This window comes from Phocoena phocoena, chromosome 21, assembly GCF_963924675.1.
Source record: "Phocoena phocoena chromosome 21, mPhoPho1.1, whole genome shotgun sequence".
In the NCBI taxonomy this organism is placed as follows: Eukaryota; Metazoa; Chordata; class Mammalia; order Artiodactyla; family Phocoenidae; genus Phocoena; species Phocoena phocoena.
Window position 1 is genome coordinate 17,843,181 of NC_089239.1, and position 22,999 is coordinate 17,866,179.

Below are 22,999 nucleotides of genomic sequence, written 5' to 3' on the forward strand. Positions count from 1 at the left end.
AGCATGTAAAACATGATGAGTTTTTCATCATGGCCAAAACATATCATGAACATTGCTATCTAACAGCTAAGTTATTGCACAGAGATCTTGAGAGCTGGATAAGATTCTTCCTTTAGAAATGTGTATGGATTAGAGATTTTGCCACCTTGGCACAAAAGAAGACTTTCCAACCCTCTCATTATTCAGAAAGTAATTACATTAAAATGAACTAAATAGATTACAAAGGAGACAAAAATTGTAATCTTGTGAAGATATAAATTGTAGCCAGTGATTGGGATGTGTTTCCATTATCACTGGCATTTGTAATCTAGAAGTTTTAAACTTCAATATATTCAATACATAAGTCATTATATTAGAAAATTCCATTTGAAAACTTAGAGAAGTTAGAATGGTTCAGATATAGACATATAGTAATTATGAAGGTATTTTATATGTTTATCCACTGATTTTTAAATATTCCTTTTCCGTGGACAAAATTCTTAATCTCTTAAATATTCATTAAGCTGATTTTAATGAAGCAAAGTAATAAAAATCATTTTGCAGCAATTTCATAAATGTGAATGAAAATATGGTGCATTATGTATTGCAAGTGACCCCAGCATCTTCAGCATGTGAACAGACTCTCACACCCCATTGTCTAATTTTACACTCTTCAATAGATGATTCTCTCCCAAAACAAAATACTTCATTCAGCCATATTGGACCAGTACCTGCAAAAATCAGATACAACTGTATTAATAAGTATAGTTTAGTGTTTATGTTTGAGTGGGAAAGAGCCATTAATTTATTCACCAATTTAACAAAAAAAATGTGTTGATCATTATCCATATACAAGTTCTGTGCTCTGTATTAAGATCCAAAAATTAACCCCCTGCCCCAGAAAATTTTATTTTCTGTCACTGTGTAACCAACTAAAATACTAAGTAATAAGAGGTGTAACAAAGGTGTATACAGAGTTCTATGAAATCATAGATTAAAGAACTATTGGTTTCCTCTAATGATTTAATAGTTTTATTTTTAAAAATAAGGAAGGAAATAAACTTTAATAATAATGGATATATGTAATGATTTAATGATCTATATGTATCTGTACAAGGCATATCTAGAACATAAGCAATCCTGGAGTTCTTTTCTTAGGTTCCAGTGTATTTCAGTTTGCATGTGTCTGGTTTACCAGACATGTTATCTATTTTTAATTAAACCAAGAGTAATATGATCAGCAAAGGGCTTATAAAATATCCTGCAAGAACATCATAGATTATTAAGTGCAAACGCAAGCAAACAACAAGAAAATGGCACAGCTAACACTTATTCTTTTTGTCCGAATTCTTCCTCAGACACATTAGAAGGAAAAATGGCCTGTCAGCATAGGCTACCTAGAAGACAATTAACTAAATAAACGTAACCGCCACTTTCAAGATAAGGACATTATTTTATCAATGAATAAGAAAACAACTGTTTTTCTGAAAGGAATTCATGGCAGGAAAAGATTACTTTAAAATGAGTGTTTGGAAATGTTTTTCTGCTATTCTCTAAAGATTTTTTAAGTGTATCACTATAAAAGTTTGTTCTTTTATACTTAAGACATTTGGGAGAGAACCTTTGAAAAACTTCTAAATGAATGATTTCATTGGGTTTTGTTAAACATGTAATATTGCAAACCTCCTAATGAATTTTCAAGAACATTTCATGTTGTCAAGAAACTGATGATTTAGCAGCAAAATTTCAATAAACACCTTTGCAAAACTGGTGGATGGTAAATAAATATCTTAATACTGTGAGCATAATCAACAACGCATTTTTTTCCATTTGAATCAATATGTTAAAAGGTTCTCTTTCAGTCACAAGAGCTATATAAAGCATATTTGGAAATGTCTTCAAGACTTAGAAACATACCTTTGTGTAGTTCTAAAAGTTAAATAAAGACTTGTTTTAAACAGAGGCATAAATAATGGCACATATAATTACATTACTCTTAACTGATTTTTCAAATATTATGTCAGTTCAAGAAATAAAAATTAACAACATGTGCATGGTTAATAATGTGCATAATTGTATAGCAGTATGTGCCTATAATATATGAATAAATTTCCAAGATATTGGAAATTTTGTAATCACAATGTGGATAACATTTGACTGAACCCTAAAAAATGGAGGTTTTCTGTGTATGGAAAAGAAGTCATGCCATATAGTGGGGGCAGCATGAAAATGCTTGATGTATTAGAACAGTTAATGGTCTCCTGGAATCTAAAACACAAAGTATATTAATGAGGGGAGGAGGACTCTTTGGGAAGGTTGGATAGAGAGCTGGGACCATGCTATAAACATTTTTGAATTTTATGTTGTGAGTCACCAAAAGAAATATCATCAGAACTATATTTTAGAATTGTATGTTTGGCAGAAATGTGGAAGCTGGATTGAAGAAGAAAAAATCTATAAGCTAAAAGAACAGTTAATAGGATGTTTATATAGATATTTTCTGTGAAGACATGTTTCTTTTTACCCTTAGAACTAGGAAATTTTGATTTCCACATAGAAAATAAATAGGTTCATTCACTTAGTTCTTGAATAATTTGTACCTTCACCAGAAATATCCAAATACAAGAAAAGTTATATTTAGGTTTACATTATCAAGGTAACTGGAAATACTGTATTTTTCATTTCACATAATAGTAATTAAATCAATAGAATCCAAACAATGTTTCTATTAGACAAGCAAAGGTTTTCCTGGGCTGACCAATTATAAGAGTAGTAACTTGGACAGCTCAAGTGTTTTCTGAAATGTTTATAAGAGTATTAAGACTTTTCAACTTGAAATTTTAAGGCAGATAAAAAGGAAAAGATTAGGAGAATATGATCTCAAAGTCAGAAACCTTGCCAGGAATACTTTTTGGTTTCCAAATTGCTCTTACTAGGCATATCATGGTCCCTTTTCTGTTTGTGTTTGTATGTATGAGCATGTTTGTGAATGTGTGTTTATTTTAAATATATAAAGTCTATCTGAACTTTTTGGAAGTTGCTCCAAAGGGCTATTCAAAAAACACAGGCAAGGACTTCCTTGGTGGCTCCGTGGTTAAGAATCAATCCACCTGCCAATGCAGAAGACATGGGTTTGAGCCCTGGTCCAGGAAAATCCCACATGCTGCGGAGCAACTAAGCCTGTGTGCCACACCTACTGACTCTGCACTCTAGAGCCCACGAATCACAACTACTGAGCCCATGTGCCACAACTACTTAAGCCTGCATGCCTAGAGCCTGTGCTCCACAACAAGAGAAGCCACCGCAGTGAGAAGCCTGTGTACCACAATGAAGAGCAGTCCCCACTCACCACAACTAGAGAAAGCCTGCGCACAGCAATGAAGACCCAACACAGCTAAATAAATAAATAAATAAATAAATAAATAAATAAATAAAACCTTCATAAAAAAACATAGGCAAATAATAACAATTGCACAAATAATAAAACTACTTCCATTTTAACATGTAAAGGAACCAAAACAGTGGGACATTTATGTATTATATTTATTGCATTTATGAACATTTATAAATTGTATAAATAAACATAAATAAAACTTTTGGTGAAAGCCAAAAATCTGTTGTGTTTGGGAGCATGAGAACAGTATGGTTCCATGGTTTCTGTACCCAGGGGACAGTGATGCTTTCACTCTACATTTTGTAGATCTAGTCACCAGATTTATGTCTCAGCAGTGCAGAATTTTTACAATCCAGGAAAAGAGAATTAAGGGTGACAATCCTCTCAATGTCTGAAGTATCCAGAGGGCATCCCCATAGGGGAAGCACAAGATAGATATTATTCAGTCAATGTGCTGACATGTGAGCACAAGTTTTTAGAAACCATAGTAGAGAAAACCATGAATATTAGAATACCAAAGCTGTAGTAATAACAATGAACATTTAAGCCCACTTTTTAAAGAATTTACTATGGGGCAGAAAATATTCAAAGTACTTTTGAGTTGTTATCTCACTGAATTCTCAAACAACCTTAAAAAGTTAATAAATGCTATTATAGTGTTGTTGAGGAAAGTGAAAATCAGAGAGAAAAAGTAACTCCACCCAAGGTCACATAGCTAATGCCTAATGGAGCCAGTATTCCCACCCTGGATCTGCCTAGTGTCAGTGCCTTTAATCAAAGATTTACTGCAATCTCCTGCATTATTAGATTTGGTCATTTAACAAATCTCTTTTGAGCGCCTATGTGAGTGAACAAAAATCAGAATCCATTCTCTCTTGGACTGACCTTCTAGTGAAGGCTTCTGTTTTAGATAAATGCAGCAACTGAGGTCACATGTGTAATTAGTGGCAAAGCTGATTCTTGTATTGAGAACCCCTAACTCATATTTCAGTGTTTTTCTCACCAAGAGCATATGGATGTGATAAATATATTGTATTATTCAGTAACTCTGGTCTTACGCTATGTGGAAAAGATTCAGACACAGTGAACACGCTAGGTCTTTTCACATATAATTTAAAAAATTTACTTCTAATAACTTTGTAAAATATTGGCAATTATTTCCATTTCACAGGTAAATAAACTGAGACTCAGAAAGGATGCATGACTTTCTCAAAACAACAGAGAGAATAGAGCCAAGCAAGAGAACATGATGACATTTAAAACTTAGAGCTATTCATTGACTACAAAGAAGCCCAGATAGTTATAAAAATAATTTTCAAGGATTTGCTGTTTTATTTTTATATTAATATATTTGGGACTATCAAGCCTAAGGAAAAAAATTATTTAATACTCATGTCCCATCTCCTTCCAAATTGTTTTCTGCATTAAAAATTAATGCCAAGGTAGCATAAAATGCCTAAAATTTTATCTTCATGTGCACCTCAAAGATTAAAAAAGAGATCTGTTTTTATTTCTTTAGGTAATAACTGTTACTCAAGGATATTTTTTCTTGCTGCTGTCATTGTTATTTTTTGCCTCTGAGTTATCCTTTCTACTAGTGGAAACCTATGCAAAATTGATGTATATATTTTAGAAATGTTTTTATTCTCTAGTCCTGTTTATCATCTATTTATCTATCTACCTAACCATCTATATATCTACGATCCCCTTTACAATTTGAAGGCTGCATAAGGAGGACAGATTGACCAACTTTGTGTTTCCAAAAGCAGACAACAATAACCGTGTTGTCCATGGCTTCTGGAATTTTATGAGCTTGGTTTGTGATGCTTAAGAGTATGCTTGACAGATGATACCATTTCCTCTTAATCTCTCTTTTAAAAAGACAAATATTGATATTTCTTTGAGGGATTTGAGTTTCCTTAATCTTCGGTAACACTGCTTTTATTTTAAAAAATAATCATATTTCAAACATCAGCCAGATATACATTGACACGATGAGATTTGAGATTAGCTCCTGAATGGATAAGTGGGGAAGCAAAAATCACTAATGGTTAAAGTCTCCGAATGAATTTTAATTACATCCAGTCAAGGCTGCGTGACGTGCATTTATATCACTTTAAAACTTCTAGTTGGGAACTGCTTTGTCAACAGTTTCTTCTTTGAGAAAGCATTCTGGGTTTTTGTTTTTGGATCAATGTTAAAAATGAAATGGGGGGGCTTCCCTGGTGGTGCAGTGGTTGAGAGTCCGCCTGACGATGCAGGGGACACGGGTTCGTGCCCCGGTCCAGGAAGATCCCACATGCCGCGGAGCGGCTAGGCCCGTGAACCATGGCCGCTGAGCCTGAGCGTCTGGAGCCTGTGCTCCGCAATGGGAGAGGCCACAATGGTGAGAGGCCCACGTACCGCAAAAAAAAAAAGAAAAAAGAAAAAAAAAATGAAATGGGAATCAGAATAGAGAATGGGTAAACTTAGACTATAGTTCTGGATTCTAGTTTTGTGGTTCTGGAGAAGCCACTCATTTTCCCTGTTTTATTATATATGCAGAATAGAGAGGTGGGGGGTCGAAAGAGCTTTAAGATTTCATTTCCCTTTAAAATTCTGTGATCCTAAGATTCTGAAGAAGCAACCTCTTTAGAAATGAAGTTTTTAAGGTTAAAGAACTTAGGACAGTCTGCTTAGTGGAGAGACAGGGTGAGGGATGGATGTTGAGTGCTCTCCCCACGACTGCCACAATAGCTATGTAAATGGGGCATGTTTTGTGACAGTTCTGTCAGCTTTACTTAATTTTATATGAAAAGTGGGGCTGTAATATCTATTTCTCACAGGCACTGTAAGCACTGCATGAGATCGTATAGTAAACACCTGATAAACAGTATTATTCAATACTTAGTATTTATTGCCTTTGTTACTGTAAGTAACAGAACAGACATGTTAAGAACCCTATTATAACTCTATATCAGGTTCCATAATACCCAACATCTAAACATTTACATTTCAAAACTTTCAGTGCGCAGGGAGCAGTACATAAGAATTAGAGTTCTGACCTATTGATACATTTTATTCATCTTTGAGATTGTTTTTACTTCCAATCACTAACGGATAGTTCAGAGATGCAGAGTTATATTCTTGATCTCCTTCAGTTTATTCTTGTAATTTTTAAAAAATTCCACTCAGAAAATTGATTGTGGAATGTGAAAGGGGTAATGAATAAAAGATAGCATTTATGTTTAGAATTTTCTTTTGTTTCTGCTTTTAAGTTCAGAGCTTCAGCACCAACTCCTTTAAATTTAGGAGAAGATGAGATAGCTGCTCCAGATCCAGCTCTTACCTCCTGCATCAGCTGACAGGCTCAGATATGCCTGGAACAAACTCCCGGACTACCACTGTCCTCTGACAAAGCTCATCCAAGTTTGCTTCAGGGAGACCACCAGGATGAGAGATTGGAAAGCTTGCATAGGGAGAGAAGAGTCTCCCTCTCCCTTCCCTGCCCCGTGCAATGGCAAGCACCAGAAGCTTCTCAGTGCTTCCTTAATTTAACCTTTTTGTCTACACAGGAAAAAGAAAGAACATTCCACTTTATGCAAATGGTGCAACCAGATGAAAGAACCCATTTAAAGGAGTGTGCTTTAAGCTTTGTTCCTATAATTCATTTTCTTTGTAACTGCAAAACTCATTGTTCTTAAAGCTAATAAGGATTATCTCTGATAAGCCAGGTTTGCTATTTTAAAATGAGAAGAAAGAAAAAAAAAAGGAGAGGGGGAAACTGTGTCCAGAAAATTGTATTCTTTCCTTAATGGGAGGAGAGATACAAAGGAGATAAATTTAAACTTTTATCTTCTTGTTTCAATTTTGATAATAATGCAAAATATAGTATTAATCTGATTCTTCTTACTTTCCTATGAGAATGACACATAATTAAAACTCTAGTGCATTCCTCCTCCTCTCTCTACCCCTCCACTCACATTTCTAGGTTTCCTTTCCAGTCTCTGTTCTGCATTCAAAATTACTTTTTCTTTTCCTCCTGAATAAAACTGCAAATTTAAGGTGGAGGAGTGGAAAAAGGAGGCGTTGAAACAGCTTTACATGAAAAGGTGGTTTACCATGACTAATCCAACATCAGTTTACGATGCAAGCCTGTTTCTTAAAATACAATGTACAATGAAGCAGATCATGAACTTTATTTATTAGATTCTTTTTCTCCAGAACAAATCACCTCAGTTCTATTCTTTCTCCCAGCTCATCTTGCTTTATTATTTTAAAATTCTCATCATCATTCTTCAATTTTGGGGGACTGAATATGCAGAGAGCTGAAACAGAGCTGGATGTGTGTGGAGCAGAGTGGGAAGATTAGAAGAGAAGGTTACACAGAATGCTTCTTAAATCACACCTCTGTACTGTGGGAAAGACCACATTCAACTTTACCACCCTTGGAACATCGTGAATATCGCTCTACAGTATAACATGGATCTGACTTTCCTACCATTCAACTAGGATTGCAAATAAACTTGTAATTATACAGTTGGCAGTGCTGCTACCAGTGATCTCTGTCACTCTTGAGCAATGCTATGAGTCCGGCTTCGTAATGGGCACTTTCTATACGCAGCTCATTTCAGATTAAAATAAATCTGCTGGGTTGTTATTATTATTCTCATTTTATTGGAAAGGAAACTGAAAGTCTGAGATGTATCAGAGCTAAGGTTTCAACTCCTATCTCCTTAGTTTATATTATAAAACTTCTAGTCTTTCCAGTTCAGTTTGGTAGGTATTTGAGAATGTGAGAGGAAAAACAAAATTCTGATATATCTCATTGTTTTATTATAATAAAACTCTAGTTTAATGTATAGGATCACCAGCTACCATAAATACAAAGCCTCACTGAAAATGGATACTCATCTTAGAGAAATAGTCTGTTACCTGAAGAAAACTTGAGAGAATCGTCTCCATATAGCCAAATGACTCATTTCACATGAGACTAAACTCTATTGTTTCTTATATAAATAATGAACTTTCTTCTTTTTGGCCAGTACTTCAGAATATGTATTTTATTCCTTTCTTACCAGTGTTTTAGACTAGAAATCCCTAGAGGTATAAGCAAGAATGAATAAAAGCTGTGGGGAAAAGAATATTTTACTTGTGAGACTAGGCCTGCAAGTTAATGGAATCTTGAGATAATAGTCTCCAATTGTGTGTTTACCATCTAGGTTTAGAACCTCAATTGAAGAACAGCTTTGAAATCTATGGCAAGGCTTCATATTCGTAAAAAGAACAGAGCTGGCATATAATGTCTTATTCACTTTCCCACCACAGATTGTATTTGAAATGTTTTATACAATTATGTATTTTAAATAAATGGCCTTTCATGCTATGGATCTTAGTTACCATAGAAATGGATTTTTTCCTCACGGAACATTGTAGAAACCCAGATTGGCAGTTTAGTCTTCCTAAACAATTCACTGATTCATTTGATTTTCTAGTGACTAAGAGTTAGGGATTTTTTTCTTTTCCCCTTCTGTGGGGGAAAAAAAAAAAATCCAGCTTATTGCTGTTTAAAACAATTCATTTAAGAGGTAAATTTTACAGCTGCAAGGATGATTTTGGTCTGACACTTTTCAAGATGGGGAAGAAGTTCTGAAAATGTAGTAGAAATGGAAAATTTGGAAATTCCAAAGATCTATTGGATGATGGCAAATTATGGATATTTGCCATTTCCTTTGTTTCTTCTATTCAAAACTCTAAGGCACAAATTAAAAACTGACAGCTGGAGGCTTGAACCTGGGTGCAGAAACTTTCAACATCATCACTCTCTTCCGTCTTGTGCTTAGCCTCTTTATGAAATTAAATAAAGTTTCTGGTCTCTAAAGACTTTAGAACCTGGATCCCTGCTAAAATTCATCTCTTGAATTTGATAAAATGAATTCTTTTCGTAAAGGAATAAAGGATATAATTGTGATCTTATTATCTTATCTTATTATTAATACTATTTATGTGTTTAGCACAATGCCTGACACATATTTATTACTCAATAAACTGTAGCATAATAGTACTTAACAATCTATTTTATGAATTTAAGAACTCTATCTTATCTTGTTTAGTCTTTTGACATACTCCACTATTTTATCATCATACACAAGATTATCTGGTAATACTGTTATTTTATCTCTATTATTTTGCATACAATTTCCTATTGCCCATATCTATCTAGGAGAATAACACAAACTCAAGATGGGCAAATCTTTTTTTTTTTTTTTTTTTTGGTCAACATGAACTTCAGAGATACCAATTATCTATCACATATGGACAGTAGAATAAATAAAGAGGAAATATTGACTATAAAATTCTAGTTTACCTATATATGGCTATTTTTTCCTAATCTTTCCTTCAGAATTGAAGCACATATATATGTTTAATTATATATAAAACCTATTATTAGGTGCCAATTTAGAAAAAAAAATGAGGTAATAAAAATATCATGGGTAAACATGCAAACATTTTGTCCCCAGCAAATTTTCTTCCTAGCTCTTTCCATACATTCACAGAACAAGTTACTGAGTCATCCAGATGAAAATATGCAGATACACATGCAGCAAAAAAATTATTCGATTCGACCTCAAACAGAGGGGAAAGTAACATTTCTCTTCCCTTATTTCTCATCAAGTTCCTTAAAGGAGAAGTCACAATTAGTAGGCATAGAGAACCCCGTAAAATCGCCTCTTTCTCTTTCATGGTTTTTCACTGTCCTTTCAGAATAGAGGTGCTCCATCGTGGACTAAGGTTTGGGAAGTAAATGCAGAAGCTGGTACCCACCACCCACCCTCCAGTTCCACAGAAGAGAAAATGGGGGAGCACGTGGACTTGCCCAGCTGCCCGCAAGACCCAGATATGTAAATGAGTTTCCCAGGAAGTCATGCCTTGTCTATATAGTTCACTGGCTCCTGTTGATCTGCTTTACCAGTAATTTTCCATATTTTCCTCTATTGTCCAACTAACTGATTGAGTCTAAACGAAATTTAGACATTAAATGTTGTCTGAGAGCATCTTTTTTTTTTTTTTATCTCTATCTTTTCATTTCTACTTTCTAGGAAAGGCCTTAAAAAAAGAATCCTGCTTCCTATTCTACATGTTCCTGTCTCTACTTGATTGTATGTACTGGAGAATGCCTACATTTCATTAAAAAAAAAAAAATTACCTTGTCCAAAATAAGCTCCCTTATGCACATTTCGAGCACCTTGGTATCCCAAACTCCTACAGATGACCTGTCCTCCACGCAATTCCCAGCGGTCGTCACAAACTGTACCCCACTGGCCATCATGGAAAATTTCCACTCTGCCTTCGTGAGGGCCGCTACCACCAACCAGTCGAACTGTCTTAGACGGTGCTGTCACAGAAACAAGCAGGGCTTAATTTTACATATATGTACATATTGCTTTATGCTTTAAAAAAAAAAAGCATTTGAGCGCATTTTTCCAGCAAGTTCAATTATTGGAATAAATATTAAACTTTCTAGCACCACCTATTGGTAAAGAGTTTAATTGCAAACATTGTACATATTGGTCAGATCTGAAAAGTAAATCTACTCTTGCTTTTTAATAAGTTACATCTATGAAAACACTGCAATGATTTTGTTCCAGTGACTTTAAAATTTTACAGCTACAAGTCTGTGAATGTTATAGAGATTTTTCATACTATTTTTAAAAATTTTAAGAAGTGATTGCTTTCTTGACGCACTAACACACAATCTGGAACATACATTCAGTGACTTTCAGTGATACAGGAGGTTGAGGAGAAGATATTTTATAATATCATAAACATAAAAATAGACCAAACATCCTGTTCTTTACCAAGAAAAACAAGGTAACTATAATGACAAAATCAATTCAGAAATAGCAAAGATATTCCTTGATATAAACTCCCTGGATTTTGTCCCAAGGTGTTTTTCTTGTTTTGAAAAAGGATTAATGAGATAGAAATCAGACAAGTTTCATTTATTTTGAGAAATCGCTAAATCGGTAAACTTTGGGAAGAAATATACCATGTTTACAACAAAGTAACTTTGTTCTGCAATGCCTAAGTAATCAAAATTGCCATATATACGGTAAACTTTTATAAAACTTTGATCATGTGCAGTGATTTACATAAATATGAAATGTCTCTTTCCCATTTTTAAAACCAACATACACATTTTGAACCTAAGAACAGATAAAGTGCGTAAATAGTATCACAAAAAATTTCACTTAGAGTTAGAAAATTTCTTTAAACAGCCTGAACTACTCTAGTAAGTATTTGTTAAAAAATCATTTGGCTGAAGAACAGAAAAAGGCAAAGACAGAAAATAATGTTTAAAATTTGCTTAGTGCTAAATAAAATAAAAAATTCTCTAATAATTAGAAAAGCCAATGAATAAACACAGTTCTATTTAAATATATCTTTTCAAATATGAGTTTGAAGAACACCATAATATAAAAAAGCAAGATGCAATTCTTACAACAGAAATATCTCTGTAATGTGAAAATGGAGTTTTAGTGTATGGGTTTTCAGAACTCAGTTAACTAAAGAAATAGTAACTTTTGTTTTCTAATTTGAGCAAATTTTGTTGGAACAGTAATCCAACAATACGTAAACAAAATAAACAATTTCCTACAAGCCTGACTGAGCCACTCAGAAACATGAAAAGCAAACATTAACATGTAGTATTACAATTATAATTATTTTCTTGATTCGTCCAAAATATAATTCAGTGCTAAATACTGAATTAATGTAATAATGTCCAGGTGCATAAGCCCTTCCTCACTTAATAAACATGAGTTACAAACATTAAAAACATTTTTAAAAAGGAAAATAATTTGTTATTGCAGTAGTCAAACTTCCAATTACTAAGTAAAATACCTGGGTGACCCAATCATTCACTGTAAATGCCTAAGAAAATAGGAAATAATAATCCAGGAATAGATTGTGTAGTTTTAAAACATTACAGTCATGTAATAGTAACTAGTGCCACTCCCAATTATTTTACAGAAGTCAAAAATAAATCTCCCTGTGCTATGCTGCTACTTCCCATCAGCCAACTATTTTACATTCGGTAGTGTATATATGTGGATGCTACTCTCACTTTGCCCCAGCTTCGCCCTCCCACCCCGTATCCTCAAGTCCATTTTCTATGCCTACCTCTTTATTCCTGTCCTGCCCCTAGGTTCTTCAGAACCATTTTTTTTTTTTAGATTCCATATATATGCATTAGCATACAGTATTTATTTTTCTCTTTCTGACTTACTTTACTCTGTATGACAGACTCTAGGTCCATCCACCTCACTACAAATAACTCAATTTTATTTCTTTTTATGGCTGAGTAATATTCCATTGTATATATGTGCCACATCTTCTTTATGCATTCATTTGTTGATGGACATTTTGGTTGGTTCCACGTCCTGGCTATTGTAAATAGAGGACACAACCTTTAAAAGAATGACATAGCCATAGGACATGACATAAACTGGTTAGAACCAACTAGGTCTGAGATGGCAGACGAGCCTTCCACTGGACCTTGAGCCTCTGTATACGCTCACTGTAACACATCAGCATGCTAAATGACACACCCACAGGCTCGCTGACAGTTCCAAGGCTGACCATAAAAGGTCTACAAGTGGGTGGTGGCCCAGTTCCTGGAAATCCCCACCCTTTCCCCAAAATAGCTGGATCACTGTTCCCACTCATTAGCCTAAGAAATCACACCACGCCCCCCATAAAAACTGACAACCCTGTACCCTGGTGCTGCTCTCACCTTCTGAGATGGCCCACACTCTGTCTGTGGAGTGTGTTTCTCTCTAAATAAATCCACTTCTTACCTATCACTTTGTCTCTCACAGAATTCTTTCTGTGATGAGACATCAGGAACCTGAGCTTCATTAAGTTCTGAGACCAGGTGTGTGGTATCAGTTAAAAGACTGTGGGTTCAAGTCCCAAGCTGAGATGCACGGTTTAAGTTAGTCACCTGGAGCAGCTGAATCACCACTTGAATCTGCTCAGGATTCTCTCTCCAAATTTTATCCAAGAGCCTCTCTGTTAAGTTGCTTCATTCTTTCCTTTGATTGCAAGCTGGACATCTTTGTTCCCCAGTGAACATGTCTATTAACAACTCCTAAATTTATGTTTTACAGTCTCTTTCTCAGAGTCAGTTCTAAAATATCCAAGGAAGTCCTCCTATGACCTAGTTTGGGCGAGATGCCCATCTATGGACTAAACAGCTTGGGCCAAAGACAGGGTCAGTTACATTCACATGCCATTCCTGGAATGGGGGGAGGGGAGAGGCATTTCCTTGTTGAAGGTGAGTTTTGAGCAAAGACAGTAAGCCCAGTTCATCAGACATTTTAATAATCTTCGTGTATTTATGAATATTTATTATACTATATGTTTAGCCTGGTGTTCTTTTAATATCCCTGACTGTAGAATATAACTGAAATTAAAAATCCACGAGTTAGATAATCTGGGTTTTACTTATTCCTCTGACACTGTTTATGTGAGCTTATTAAACTATTCAATCTCTCTAGGACCAAATTTCCCAACTGTTAAAAAAGAGAAAATGATATTTGCTCTCAGTTAAAGCATCTAAACACAACTTCTCTGTGCCAGGCATTTTCCTTGGTTTCAGAAATTATTTGAATAAAGCATGTATCCTGCCCTCAAGATTCAAGTATTTCTGAGGTTATTTTGAAGGTTAAATAGTTAATTCTTTAAAATGAAGTACAAATGTAAAGGTTTTACTTTTACAAGTTTTGAAAACTTTGAGGTTTACGTTTTGTGGAGAAAGCATTAGAATGAATATATTATCTTGATATTAATCACCTTATTAATTTTTTAACTACTTTCCTATTTAATACTTATCCTTCTCAAAGAGGAGATCTTAACCAAGTAGGATGACATTTTACAGATAGACAAAACCTACCCTATGGTTTCAGATGTGAGTGTATTTGACCTTTGTTATTTCCAAACATGATAAATCTTGAAGAGACTCTTGGAGACCAGTAATGAGTAAATTATGGCCTTAAGCCAATCTCAGTTTGCTATCTATTTTGTAAATAAAGTTTTGGTGGAATGCAGCCATGCCCATTAGTTTACATACTGTGTAGGGCTGCTTTCAGGCTACACAGCAGAGTTGAATAGTGTGACAGAGACCTTCTGGCATGCAAACCAAAAATATTTACTAGCTGGTCCTTTTCTGAAAAAGCTTGCCAACCCCTGATATAATTGAAAACACAAGACTAGTATGATAGAGAATTTCAGTAGGGAAAATCCTGCCATGTGACCCCTGGAACAAATAAGGTCATGATTAATCTCTACTTACTTCTCCAGTTTAACCCTTTGAAAACCTCTCCACCCCCTCTCCTTGCTCCCTTTAGTTCAATTATATAATTACTCACATTCCCAAATAAGCCTTGCTCTCCTTTATTTCTGGGGCTTTTGTTCCTCAATTCCCCCCCACCCTTTCCTCCCCTCCCCACCACTGGCACCTCCCATTTCTTCACCCTCAGCCCCCAGTTTGGATTGGTATCCCTTCTCAGGCTCTCATAGCACTACTGCCCTACAAAGCACCGTAAACTAGGTAATTTTCTCTCCCAGGCTGAGGTCCTTCCCATTATCTTTTCAATACCTGACCAAATATCACTTGATGAAGTCACTTGATGAAGAGTTTATGGTGTGAATGAATGAATTTTGACCTCTTCTTGATACGCCATCTCTATTACCTGAGTGGATTAAATTGGAAAATGCTTCAAACAGTAGTATTAGAAGTAGAATTTAGTATGTCACCAGTCTCTAGAGAGAATATAGTTTCTATGTGTAGAAGCAGTAAAGGAAGTTGTGAAGGAGAGGTTGATTTAAACATGAGTCTATTATAGGAAAAAACCATGTGTCTGTCCACGAAGAGCCCTCCAAGGTGGACCGGTCTGGTGGCAGGGTCTGATCAGAAACCTCACATATTCCAAAACCTGATTATTTGTAGGTTTAGAGGATTTATCTCTTAGTGGCAGACTAATGTTAAACAGACTCTCGGGACTAAATGTCAATTCAATTTACAACCAGAAAAGTAGTTGCCTCAAAAACGGGAATATTTTTAACTACTTGACAAGGCCATTTTCTCTCTGTGGGCAATCTGCACAAGAAGTCAAATCACAATCAGTGAATTACTCGTTTAGTTAATTTATTAATTTACAATGAGACACGGCTGTGAGATTTTGCCTCTGGGTTTGGCCAGCGCTCTTTACTTAACACGTTCTCTTTATATACGTTAATATATTCCATCAGGTTAGGTGGTTGGACATACCTCTGCTCTGATTCACTGCAGTTTAACTTTCTAAAGGCAATCTTACTCTTATTCCCTAGATTTGGAGGAAAGTGTAGAGTACGGATAATTTCTATATATTTTTAAAAGCCTGTGTGTAATATTAAAATATATAAAATATTTATTACACAAATAGCTCATTCATATTTTTATAAGATACCAGACAAAAAATAAATAATAGAGTAGATAATTTACAAAGGTTTTCTAATCTAATCTGAGAAAATAACTTCAAATATAGTGAAAGTTAACAAGTTCACTAGTTATTATTGTTTTGTTTATTGAAGGCTTATTTTTAAAGGAGGAAGTAAAACATATATTAATGTCAGAATAGAGGAATAGCTAAATTAATTATAGTATACATTAGATGGATAGTTTTAGACTCATTAAACATTCCTGTCAAAAGAATCATACAGAAAATAGAGAAAAATTATAATATAAAATTTAAGTGACTATATTAACATTAATGTTTCATTTTAATATGCCAAAAAAATTGATATATAAAAAGATTAGAAGGAAGTATCCAAGCATATTGACAGTAATTTTGTACAGGGGACAGAAATTGAATATAAAATCTTTTTATTATTTTATGAAATTATACTATTTTTAAAACTAAGATTAATTTAATTAAAATAAGTGGTGGCCAGATAGTCACTGATGTCCTTACTGTTTTAAAGGGTCTATGATTCAAGTTAAGCTGAAATTCATAAAATTGAGGGAAAGAACAAGCTCAGAATGAGAGATATAGTATAATGTCCTTTATATAAAACACAGAAAATAATACCATCTATCATTTATGCAAACATACATATGTAGTAAATATATAAAAACACGAATAGAAAGACACATGTAAACTCCATGATAGAAGTTTAACCTGGAAAAGCAAGGGAGGCAGGTATAAATGGGGCTTCATCTGTGCTAGTTAACATGACATTTCTTAAAAGAGAAATATGTGTAGTCCGTATGGTAAAAGGACAACACCTCTAAAATGCGGGTGGTGTGTACATGACTATGTATTAGCTATTTGTTGTAAATGTTCTTCCTTCTTTTCTTTATATTTGAAATCTATTTTATTTAAAGAAGAAATCTATTTTATTTAAAGTCCCATGTTCATGGGGACATTGATGGAGCCATCTATGAGCCCAAAATAAATTATAAAAATGCTTCATATACAAGTCTTTTCTTGAAAGTTAGGAAAAAATATTATGAACCTACTATGTTTGAGACAGGAAGGGGTCAGGGCACAACCCTTAAAAGAATGACATAGCCATTGAAGACACAACAAACTGGTTAGAACAACTAGGTCCAAGATGGCGGACAAGTTGACTTCTACTAGACCTTGAGCCTCATTATACACTCATTGTAATCCATCAGCATACTAAATGACATACCCACAGGCACCATGACGGTTCTGAGGCCAACCATAAAAGGCCAACCATAAAAGGCCAAAAAGTAGGCGATGACCCAATTCCTGGAAATCTCCGCTCCGTCCCCAAAACAGTTGGAATAATCCTCCCACTCATTAGCCTATGAAATTGCCCAGCCTATAAAAACTAACCACCCATATTTTGGGGACTCTTGCCTTCTGAGATGCCCCATACCCTGTCTATGAAGCGTGTATCTCCCTGAATAAAACTCCTTTTACTTTACTATGGCTCGCTCTTGCATTCTTTCCTGCGCAAAGCCAAGAACCCACACTTGGCGGTAGTCCCACGGACTCACGCGAGACCTGGGACGTGACCATCCTCTCGTGCCCCACTTTCTTTCTTGCAACAAGCTCTAGTAGACAAAATTTTAATTTGAAAGGTGAAGTCAGGAAGAATGTGGACTATGGGGTGTCTTTGCATTGTGCCCATCACTGCTACTTGAGTGGAAGTAAAGAACTGAGGTTAAAATGTAAAATGACTTTTGAGGAGTGTAGCCATTTCATTTCAATTATTATCATATTGTTTACCTCACGGTCATGCTTTCTTTTTTTTGTATCATTTATTGGAATTAGGATTTAGGGTTAAATTTATTACTCAATAGTAATTATTATATTTGAGTTTCAAATGTAACAAACATTTTTTTAAAAGTCTGGTTGCAAGTTGACCCAGAAGTCCTTGCAATATGGCAAAATTCCTCTAGAAAGGGAATTGATTTTTAAATTTAAGATAATTAGCTTAATGAGGTATTTAACTATGAAAGGCACATCCTGGTGTGAAATAAAACTCATTTTATGGCAAGACAAGAAAAATTTAAACATAAAAAAATTTTCTCTGCCCTTTGGATTCCACTCTCCCTTCTACTGTGCATTGTGTATCTGACTTATGCATCGACCAGACCTCCCCCATCAGCAGAAATACCTGCTCAACCATAAAGAACAACATTCTCCTAGCATTAGCAAGACAACTCCTTCAAAGATAACATTCCTTCTTGATCATGTACGGGATCACATGACTTACCACGATGACCCTTAGATCTGGATTATGTAAACCGTCAATAATACATCATTTGATGTACAGCCCTCTGCCTCAAAAAACTTATATAACTGTGCCTTGACTTCTAATGGGCAGAACAGTTCTCAGACCTGAGATGCTCTTGCTGAGTTATAATCCTCCAATTTGGCCCAAATAAAATTTTCCATTTCTTTCTTAGATTGACTGATTATTATTATTTTTTTACACTGGATATCAGATGTTTGGAGAAATAGGCTGAATTTCTTGGAAAAATAATTTAACAGATTTTGAATCTTACTCCAGCAGTCAAAGAAAACAAGTATTCTGTAAGCCCCCAAACAGGGTAAAGAGGAGAAACCAGAGGGAGAAGATTTCAGTGGAGCGCGAGTACACACAGTATTTTGATGGCAGGGGAGAGACCGAGGAGAGTAGCCAGTGAGGAAAATATGGAGTCTAATCTAGCCAGGAATTTTGACAAAGTAAAGTCTAAGGTTCAACTTGAAAGTTGTAGACTCTTCTGCTCACTTTTTCCTGTTATGAATAAGTCTTCAGTAAAATTCTCTTAGATGCCCAGGTGGACCTAGGGAACATCCTGAAATGAAGGGAGAGGTGTGGTGCTGTGCTGGAATGAGTGATGTGGGGGAAAGGAGCGATCACAGATGCACAGGCATGTGAGTTTCCTAGGGCTACGATATTAAATGGTCACAATTTATGCAGCAAATTAAAACAACAGAAATTTATTCTCACAGTTCTGGAGATCAGAAGTCTGAAATCAAGATGTCTGCAGGGCTGTTTTCTCTTTGAAGGCTCTGGGGAGAAATCCTTCCTTGCCTTGTCTCAGGTTCTCATGACTCCAGCCAGTCTCAGTGTTCTTTGGCTTGTAACCGACTCACTCTAATCCCTGCCTCTGTCTCCAGCTTTTCACCATGTCTCTGTGGCCTCCTCTTATAAAAACGCCAGTTGTTAGCTTTAGGGACCACCTGAATCCAACATGACCTCATCTTAGCCTAACTATACCTGCAAAGACCCTACTTCCAAATAAGGTCACATCCTGAGGTTTCAGGAGCACATGAACTTCTAGAAACCCTACTAAACCCACTATCACAGCCGTGGCAGGGATTTGAATGAGGAGACATGGGGAATATAATTTTTCCATATTTTCGTCAATCTACTTCAGACAGGAGGCACTGGAATTGCCTTAGAATGTGAGGTTGGTGCTCAAACAATTTTATTTCAATATTAAAGAACTGACCCCCAAGATTTGAGGACTGCAGAATAGCTGGGTAGTAGACATTTGGTTACACTGGAAATTAGTGACTTAGCAAAGTTAACCATGATGACACTGAACACCCATAGTTCAGCGACTTGAATAATTAAAAGACTGAGAATGTGTTGCATCAAAATAAACTGTACTAAACCTCAGATGATATTGAGTAAATCTATTATAACTTAAAAGTTCTTACTTCACAGTGGATTAAGCAGGATATGAGTGACAATTCAGGTGAAGCAGGGGATGAAAATAACTGTAGTACCCCAGGAAAGGGTCAGGACCTGTAGGTTAAGCCACAGTGGGAGATATTTCTGGGACACTTCATGTGCAAGCAAGTAACTGCTGTTCTAGGGAATCTCGTCTTGAGACTCACATTGTAGGGCAATGCATGGCCAGAGAAGCCAGGTTAAGGGAGCAAATGATAGGTTGTGAACTGGGAATACTTTGGTGGTCCAGTGGTTAGGACTCCATGCACTCACTGCCGAGGGCCCGGGTTCAATCCCTGGTCAGGGAACTAAGGTCCCACAAGTCACCTGGTGTGGCCAAAAAAAAGGCTGGAACCTATAACCTATGTTCGGAAAGTGCTTGAATTGGAACAAAAGAAACAATCTTGTATTAGTGTAAGACTACATGTACTGCAGAACAGGAAGCCAGGACCTGGTTCTCTGAAAAAAGCCATTTGGTCCTCCGAGGTCATGGAGGCATGGGGAGTGGCGTGTTGGGTCTCTCTACTCTATCTGAATTCCGGCACATAACTGAAGGAATTTCAAATTTTGCTAATGCAAAAGACCTGGCTGGAATCGTATTGTTTTTTTTTTTTTCTTCTATCTCATTAGCTCTTGTGAGAATCAGGCTGTAAGTCAGCTGGGATAACTCTTAACCAGGACCAGTGCTAACCACTGGATTCACTGCTGATTTAAATCTCTATTTCAATTTACAAGACATATTAGTTATACGTACTACAAAGGAACACATGTACTGTGTTAATGGAATACTATATGTTTTTAGTGCCCATTTATGGAATCAGATAAAGCTTGAAACACCACATAACTGTCAGGAATGAGCAGCATTTGTCTAAGTGAGCTGGAGACATCACTGCTCAGACACACTCCGCTCTGCTGAAGCCTAGCTGGGCTACTGAGAAAAGGACAGTGCAGTTAAACAAGAGACACAATAAAAGAAGAGGACATCGAAGCAATCACATTATATTGGAAAAAAATGTTCAAATTGACCCAGTTACTGAAATAAAGGTAGAATATTAGCAGGTAGCTTCTTCCCCTTGTGCATATGAGTAGTTCTCAATACAATAATGGAGGCTAGGCAAGCATTCTAGAAAGACTATGTTTCTGAGTTAATATACTTGGGGGAAGAGACTGGAGGCAATGGCTGGAATGGGATATGAAGGAAGAAACATAAACTAACAGAGATTAATTGAGAATATTTTTGGGGAATTTGACCTAATGGAGTTCATATTGTAAGAACACTTATGTTAAGGTCTTTCAATGATGAGGCTCATTCTAGAAAACCAAATTGCTCTTTACAAATCTCTTTCTCTCCCTTCCTTCTTTCTCTCTCCACACCTTCCGTATGACATATTTGTGGTATTTATATACAAAAAATACATAAAGCTAGCTGTGGGAGTGTTGAATGGAGTCACAGTTACAAATAGGGACTTTGGAGATCAATACACCAGGCTTTGTGATTCTGTTCTACCACTTAGTGGTGAGCTTCAGTTTCTAATCTATAAAATGGAAATGATGATAGGACTTACCTCAAAGGCTCTTCTGAAGATCAGATGAGATAACGCATTAAAGTCCCTGCATTAGAGAGTAAATATTTTCTAAAAGCTCATTATTATACTTATTTCATGTTTGGAAGAGAAGCCTTTACTTTGGTCAACTGAATGCTTAGAGAAAGACCAGAATTCATTTAAGGTTGCGCTGAGTCCTCAGCAGAGATTCAATGAAAGACACACAGATATTTCGTATCATTGTATGAGTTTCAAAATAAGACATTTACTCTAAATTCACATCCTAATTACAGTCTTATTGGGTAAAAAGCACAGTAGAAAACACTAACAAATGACACATTAGTAATTGGTATATTGAGGACAGAACCTCATACAAAGTGTTTCATTGTATGGCTGGAATTCTGTTTGCTTGAAACACATACACGTTCAAGTTAGGGTGAGAACACAGCAAACTATTAGGACAAGCTTTAGAACTTGGTGCAGACTTGTTTTCTTTTTATTGTATGTTATTAAATTTGGTGTAATTTGTGCATTTGAACTGGGCAATTCAGCCTCTACTTCTGTCTAAAGAAAAAAGCCTTTCTCCCCTAATTTGGAAAGTTCAGGTTCGTATTTGACACACTTAAGAATCCCTTTGCAGTCTGGGGTGTCAGATAACTGGTGAACCGAACCCCCTGGCATTGTCCCCCAGGGTCCCTGGGATCAGGGCCGTCAGTGGCAAGTGTGGACCAAATACTGCTGCAGAAGAAGAGGGCTCCCAGGTGCTGCCTGTTCCCCGGTACAGAATGGGGTAGGAAGTCCTACCCAATTAAACCACAGGCAAAAAGATACAACTCATCTTCAGATGTTTGCTTTAACTGGCTCGTCATCGTTGCCAGTATGCTCCTACTGAGGATGATCTGATTCCTCTCTGCCCCTTTTTTTCCTGGAGACTTTGGTGTCAAGCCAGCACAGACCCAGAGTACCACTGACAACTTTAATTTGTTTCAACACTTCTCGGAGCTTTTTCATCAACAGCGTCTTGGGCTCACACTTTGTTCCTCAGAGCCTGGAATTCCCGTTTTATTAGCCTGACATTTTGTTCTGACCTCTGTTGACAGCTTCTGGCCTCTGGCGTGCACTCTGTTTAGTCACTCCTTCTATTTATAACTTATGCTCTTTTGCTTGGCTCAGACTCATTGATTTGTGATCTGGTCACACTTGCGTTGCTCTATCTAATGTAAAATCTTATCTGATTCTCCAGCACCTCTTTTTGTCCATGACATTTATTTAGCTTCTTGCATTTTCATTCGGCTCTCACTCCTGTCCCGATTACAGATTTTAAATGTCTGCATTATACCAGTGAGGAAGAGCAGCTCCAGTTCAGAGAGACCACGACCACTGAGAACTATGCCTTATGAGTGTAAAGCACTTTATAGTATTACAGAGCATCTGCATACACACAATATCTTATGTGACCCTCACAACAATCCAGTGAGGCAGGCAATACGATGCCCATTTCACTGGGGAATGAATGGAAGTGGGGAGACACACATAGGGACACTACTGAGAATTCTACTAGAACATTAATGTTGTGAATCCTGGGACTATGTGTTAAACCCTGAAGGAAGGGAGAGTTGAGAAAATTCAATCTGTTGATTAATAGAGAGACATTCAAAACTAACATGGAATCCCACGTTTTTCCTTTTTTTAGTTTGCCTTTTCTTACGTTTTCTCCTTTCTCACTGTCAGCCCTTTCTTCACCTACACAAAATATCTCCAGTTCTACTGAAATATTTATTTTTCTCCAGGATCTATACTGGATATTTAAAGCATGAAGTACAATGAGTTGTGTTTAAAA

The 22,999-nt window shown here is 36.1% G+C and overlaps 1 protein-coding gene across 1 annotated transcript in view; it reads right to left on the reverse strand.

Annotated features, from left to right (window-relative positions):
- Window positions 1-362: 362 nt before the first annotated feature.
- MSR1 (macrophage scavenger receptor 1) overlaps window positions 363-22,999 on the reverse strand; it is a 57,428-nt gene continuing 34,791 nt past the window's right edge. Inside the window, exons 8-9 of the mRNA XM_065899907.1 lie at window positions 10,560-10,748; window positions 363-710 (exon numbers count right to left, since the gene is read on the reverse strand). Of these exons, the coding sequence (XP_065755979.1) occupies window positions 577-710; window positions 10,560-10,748 (323 nt within the window). The 3' untranslated portion in view covers window positions 363-576. The remainder of the gene's footprint in view (window positions 711-10,559; window positions 10,749-22,999) is intronic.